Source organism: Cervus canadensis, chromosome 3 (assembly GCF_019320065.1).
Source record: "Cervus canadensis isolate Bull #8, Minnesota chromosome 3, ASM1932006v1, whole genome shotgun sequence".
Lineage (NCBI taxonomy): Eukaryota > Metazoa > Chordata > Mammalia > Artiodactyla > Cervidae > Cervus > Cervus canadensis.
Genome location: NC_057388.1, coordinates 89,461,255 through 89,467,556, shown reverse-complemented (window position 1 = coordinate 89,467,556; position 6,302 = coordinate 89,461,255). Strand labels below are relative to the sequence as shown.

The following is a 6,302-nucleotide window of genomic DNA, read 5'->3' as shown; positions in this document are numbered from 1 at the left end:
AGCGCAGAGCAGGGAGGGCGGGCCTTCTTTCCGAGTGACGGGACCGCGGCCCAACCGGTGCCAGAGCACCGGGCCGGCCTTCCTGCAGCCTCTTCCGCTTGCCGGCTGCGGCGCCTGGGACGGTTGCGGTGGGTCTGGGCGCTGGGAAGTCGTCCAAGATGATTAAAAAATTCGACAAGAAGGACGAAGAGTCTGGTACGCCCGGGGCTCAGCCTCGAGGGCCCCTTCCCCTTCCCCCGCCCCGCCGCCACCTGCTCTCGGGGACTGCGGACCTGGGGGCGTGGGCGCCGGTGTGCCAGGGGGCTGGAGTTGGAGCCCGGCCCCTCCTCCGACCCCGGTTCACTTCAGCCGGGGGCCTGCCCCTAGCCCCTCCCCCCCGGGCTCCGGAGCCTCCCTTCAGGTCTGCGCGCTCGCGCGCGGCCGGCCGCGCGCCGCCTCGGGCTGCTCGGCGGCCCCGCCCCCCAGCCCCCCTCCTCTGGCGCCGCCGCTCCTCGGACCCGCCTTCTCCTCCGCCCGTTCGCCTGGGGTGGGCTTGCCCACCAAAGAGGCGGGCCCAAGGCAGGTGGCGGAGGGAGTGAGTGTGCGCTTGCGAGAGGCGGGGGTTGGATGGGGTGGGGTGGGGGCGGGGTACTGGTAGTGTACGGCCCGGAGTGGGTCTGGGGTCGACCGGACTGTGTGTGTGTGTATGAACTTTGTGGTGCTTGTACCTTACAGTCTCCCTGGGGACCTCTGCGCTGTCCGCTTCCCTGGGGGCAAGGCTGTTCCGTGGTACCTAGCTCATTTAATACTCAAGCATCCAAAAGTGAGTTGCATCCTGATACCCATCTTTGGTCCAGAGTAAATGAGGCAGATAGCCAAGTCCCCTCAAAAAAAAAAAAAAAAAAAAAAAATGTCTCAGTGATTGATAGCTGCTCTCACAAAGCATGGTCGAGGGTTGGGTTAGGAAACCTCTATGACCCTTTCAAAGCTTGAAGCGTATCTAATTCTCTGATAAAGTTTTCTGCCTCCCAGCAAAATGTTAGAAATACATAAAATAGTGCTTTCCTGTAGGGAAATCCAAAGGGCCTTGCCACAATCTTACCTTAGTTGTGAGGACATGGCAGGTATTTGTAACATTCATATAAAAAGAAGGCAGGCCAAGAAGATACTCATTTCAGGCAGAGTTTCTGTAAAAGAGAAGTACAGGATCTTACAGGATAGCAGACAGAGCTAGTGTCAGAGTCAAAAAGATTTTAATCAATTTGTATGCATATTAGTAATGATTATCACTGTAATATCCAAGTGGATACCTCGCTTAGGTGAGATTTCTCAAGCATTTAAAACCCTTCTATAGAAAGTAAATACATCTGTGTATGCCAGCTATTAAAGACATTTTTTCCCCCATGATATAGGTAGTGGCTCCAATCCTTTTCGGCATCTGGAGAAGAGTGCTGTCTTACAAGAGGTATGGCTTGGAAGTATAGTGTGTTTTTTCTTTTCTGTTCCATTTTAGAATGGGGACAGAGCACCTGGAATTCTATGATCCAAAATAAGTGTAACTGATTTCAGAGAATATATACTGGAGGGAAAAAAAAAGAGGGGTTTCTTGCCATAGGAAAGACTAGAGTTTATAGAAATGCAAACATTTGTAGACTTTGTCACATGTTGAGAATTTTAAGTAAAATAAGGTAGGAGGTGTTTAGTGCGAGGCTTTTGAAGGAAGTTGTAGATACTAAGCTCATTGTATTCAAATGATGTAGGTAAATATTGAGATTTTTAGGTAAAGTCCACAAGTTGAAATGGGAGACCTAAGGGAGTGAGTATGGAGTGGAAAATCAGGGTCACATCTAATAATTTATTATATACCATAATAAATTGAAAACTATAAGCTACATTATTTGGATACTATGATTAAAATATGTAATAGTCCTAAAAACCTATATATAATAGTCTTCATTTTATTTAAGTTGATTTTCTATAACCTGTGATAGAAAATATATATAGCAGTGTTTTTTGTTTCCACAGGCTCGTATATTCAATGAAACGCCCATCAATCCAAGAAGATGTTTGCATATTCTTACAAAGATTCTTTACTTACTGAACCAGGTAAATTATTGTGATTTTCCTCAGATTTGTGTCTTAGAATAGAAATACATAATGTGCAGTGAAATTTTTCTAGAAAGTATAATTATTAATTTTTTAATAATTCACTTAATTTTAAAATTTGCAGTGTTTGATTGATGTAGTAATATGTAAAATTTCTTGTGGACAAGGTGTATGACATATACTTCTTTCTTATTCATGAGGTACCAGATCAGCTAAGCACACAGTATAATCTCAACATTGATTTGAATTTAACAAGTATTAGTTAATATTAAAACATGTTGTTTAGGTATGTTCAGAGGTCTTTATGTCCCTCCAAAAATATTTTAAAAAAGCTTAGACAAATTCTAGATAGATATTTTATCCTTTTCTGAGGGTATATTATATTAATATTTTAAAGCTTTCATTTTAATATTAAAATTAAGGGATATAAGCCGGAATATTGTTTTATTGTACTTCACTTTATTGCATTTTTTTTTTTTTTTTACAAATTGAATGTTTGTGGCAACCCTGTATTGTTAGATGATGGTTAGCATTTTTTAGCAATAAAGTATTTTTAAGTTAAGGTTTGTACATTGTCTTTATTTAGACATAAAGCTATTGCACAAAATAGACTACAGTGTAGTGTAAACATTTATATGCAACATTTATGTGTATAAATGTATAAATTTATTTGTATAAATAGTGTAACATTTATATGCACTGGGAAACCAAAAAATTCCTATGATATGCTTTATTGTAATATTTATTTTATTGTCATGGTCTGGAACTGAACCTACAGTATCTGCAAGGTATGCCTGTGTTTGTTTATTTATGATTTTCTTAGTATGGTTCTGGGCTTAACTGTTTCGTGCTTTATGTCTTTTTCTCTGAATGGGGATTATGATAATACCTGTTTTAGACAATGGTAATGATTAAATGATACAGTAAATGTGAAGCACCAAAAATAGTTCTGGACACATAGTAAACATTCAGGAATAGTTTTCATTCAGTCATTCAGCATATATATTTATTATACACCTGCTGTGTCCTATGCACAGGGGATATAGCAGACAAAACCAACAAAAATGTTTGCCTTCATGAAACATAGATCCTACTTCTTTTTTTTTTCTCTTATGTGTGTGTTTTTTTTGTTGTTGTTTGTTTTTGTTTTTTATTGCTTCAGACTAAAAAATCTCATGAAATGTCTAGGACCTTAGAAAATGTGATTTTGTTTGTTAGATTCATATACACACACACGTGTACATGCATGCATACACACACCTATATATACCTCAGGTGGTTTACATATGGTGCAAAGAACACTGTGGTTTCCAGCTTGAATTCCATGAGAATATTTTTACTTGACTACGTTTCATGACCGATGACTTTATCCACAGAGATGAAGTTTTGTAGTTTGCAAATGAAGGCTGAACAACAAGTCCATGCTTTTAAATAAAATATATCTATTCACAAACATATATCCTCTTGTGGTATTATTAGAAACATTTAAGGCAAAGTCAGTTTGATTTAACTTTTCATGGCACACATTGTGTCCAAGTTGGCTAACTCATCAGCAAGCATAGCTTCGAGTAATGTCGGTCTAGAGTAGCATATATTTTTATATTGACCAATGCTGCTTTGATGGGCAACCTGTGTTGAAACATAACTATTTTGATGAGAAAGTTACCCACATAGTCTGATAAACACTGACAACTAGGTGAACAGATTTGGGAACCTTAGCCTTAACTTTTGCCTAATTCATGGTAGTTCTTTATGGAGAATTTCTTTTCAATTTCTACCAGAGTTGACACATCCATATATTTTTGAGTTTCAAGTCAGAAAGTAGAGACTTAAGGTGTCTTTCATCCTAAACTTTTAAGGTTTTTCATCAAAATTGGTTTATTCTTACACCTATGACAAATAGATTGAAGACTAGTTGTATTTTTTGTGAAAGCTGAAGCCCTGAAAAATGCTGGAGCCTAACATATTACATAGGATTGCTTTTAATGAAGAAACTAAATACTGAAATGATAATGTCTCAGGTGGTCTGTGGTCTGCAGTGTTTTGACTATTAATAAGATATGTTATCTAACACCTTACTACTGAAAAATATGTGGTTCCCAGATCAGTAGCATTCACATCACTGGGAGCTAATTTAAATGGAAAATTTTAGGTTTTACACCAGAGCCAGTGAATCTGTATTTTGGGAAGGTCCCCGGATAATCTATTAAGCACATTAAAGTTCTGACCCAAAGGATGTTTTTAGGGGCTTGAGCCAGTATCTTGAGATGTATTGGCAGCCCTATAAGTCTTTTGTATTAGTAGCCCTATAAGCCTTTTTGTATAATCTGATTCCTGTCCTTTTGGTTGGTCCCTTCTTACCATGTTTTCTGTGATTCCTATAGTTCTTTACAGTTTAATATTTATTATGCTCCTATGATAGGTCAGGCTTTGCACTGGGCATTGAATTATAGAAATGTAGGAGATATGATATCTGCCCTTAGGCTGCGTAACATTAACATCTTGTTCTGATTAAGAACTCAACTTCATTTTCTAGCTCTTGTAAATTTCAGTTCTTCAGGGAATTTAAAATAGTTCCTGCTATAAGGTTAGAGACCACTGTTCAAGAACTTTTATAGCATAGTGTGTGATAACAAATTATTTTAAATAAGGAATGCATAAATGGCCATGTGGGTTTATAAATAAAAAGTCAGAAAAATAACAAAGAGGCACAGTGTTTATAAATCGATTTTTTTCCCCTGAGTTCTAAAAGATCTTTGCAGAAATAATTGGAAAAATCCATATTTTTTTTTGTTGTTGTTTAAGAAATTGTTTTAATTTAGATTTACTTTACATTACTTAGGGTGAACACTTTGGAACTACAGAAGCCACAGAGGCCTTCTTTGCAATGACTCGACTGTTTCAATCTAATGATGTAAGTCTTTTTTTTTTTTTTTTAAAAAGAATTCTTTTAGGCTAAAAATGCTCTTTTTATTTGTTTTCCTTGGGGGAACTTAGAGTGGTCCAAATGAGGGAAGGTTGTTTGAAATGTTTAAAAACTATTTAAAAATTGTTTTCATAAAACTTATAAATGCTTATTAAAGAACACAGGAAAATGAAAGAATGAAAGTATATTGTTTAAAGCTGTTCACTCACAGATCTGCCATGCAGTCATGAAAACTGCTAATATCCAGCCTCTGGCATGACACTGCACAGATGGACTGGTATAGAAATCAGTGGACATAGCTATCTCATCTCTTAAATTCTCAGTCAAGTTTCTGGTGGGACTGGGGTTTCTGTTGGCAGTTGAGAAGAGTTCAGTGCAGAGTGGGGAAGAGGATGAGGAGTAGGGAAAAGAAGAGTGAGGACAGACTGAGGCTGCCAGCAACCCCGCATCTGTCTCTCTTTCCCTTTGACACCCTAACTTTCAAGCATAACAACTGTGCTTCATTTCTGTCCTCCATTGTGGCACATATTTCCTTTTTGCCCAGCTCTGACTCAAACCCATCCAGAGAAGGGGATTATGGAATCTGTATTTCTGTTTTCTGTTAACATAGATTGGTCAAACTGTGCAGTCCTTTTGGTATGTTTTGCATATCAACACAGGCCACATTTTGTGTTGAGGACTTTATGGGATTTGAGTCTGGTTATGTGTCTAGATAATGAGCAGCTTGGGGATTAGGTCCTCAGGGACATCAGCAGTCCCTTTTAAGGCAAGTGTCTCAGGGGAAGTCGCTGCACATTCTTCAGGCAAAGGAGTCTGATTTCCTCAGACAGAGTATGCAGGACTGCTTTCACTTGCCATGGAAGCCTGGAGGAATTTAGAGGTTCAAGCTTCATCAGAAACTGCCCCTGTGTCCCCATTCCATTTTTCAGGGCCCCACTCCTTCTTTCTCAGTTAGGGTGCTAACTTTAACATAAAATTTCCCACAGGAGGTGAATTGAATTTGCATTGTTATTCAGTCACCTGCAGGATATGCTTTTCGGAAATCTCAGGCCTGTGCCCACTTGAAATGAGGCTTTCTGTTAAGGCATTATGGATGTTTTCTAGTCCCTGACATAGACCTTAGGCTGTGAATTTAATGTTCTGAGCTTAGCATTTTCTTTTACCAAGTTCACCAGTGTACTTAGAAGGAACTGTCCTATTATCCAACTCATTTTTACAGCAGTCTTCTGTGGTGGCAGCTAGTTGATTACCCAAAGCTTTGTCTTCTGTAGGTCATTGATCATACTTGTCT

At 39.2% G+C, this 6,302-nt stretch overlaps 1 protein-coding gene across 2 annotated transcripts in view; it reads left to right on the top strand.

Annotated features, from left to right (window-relative positions):
- Positions 1-56: 56 nt before the first annotated feature.
- The window catches only part of COPG2 (COPI coat complex subunit gamma 2), a 136,574-nt gene continuing 130,328 nt past the window's right edge, over positions 57-6,302 (top strand). The window contains exons 1-4 of one of the 2 annotated variants that reach the window (XM_043463728.1): positions 57-195; positions 1,392-1,444; positions 2,005-2,085; positions 4,928-4,999. In XM_043463728.1, the coding sequence (XP_043319663.1) occupies positions 159-195; positions 1,392-1,444; positions 2,005-2,085; positions 4,928-4,999 (243 nt within the window). In that variant the 5' untranslated portion in view covers positions 57-158. Of the gene's footprint in view, positions 196-591; positions 803-1,391; positions 1,445-2,004; positions 2,086-4,927; positions 5,000-6,302 lie in introns of those variants that run through there. The other variant, XM_043463727.1, reaches the window with a different exon arrangement.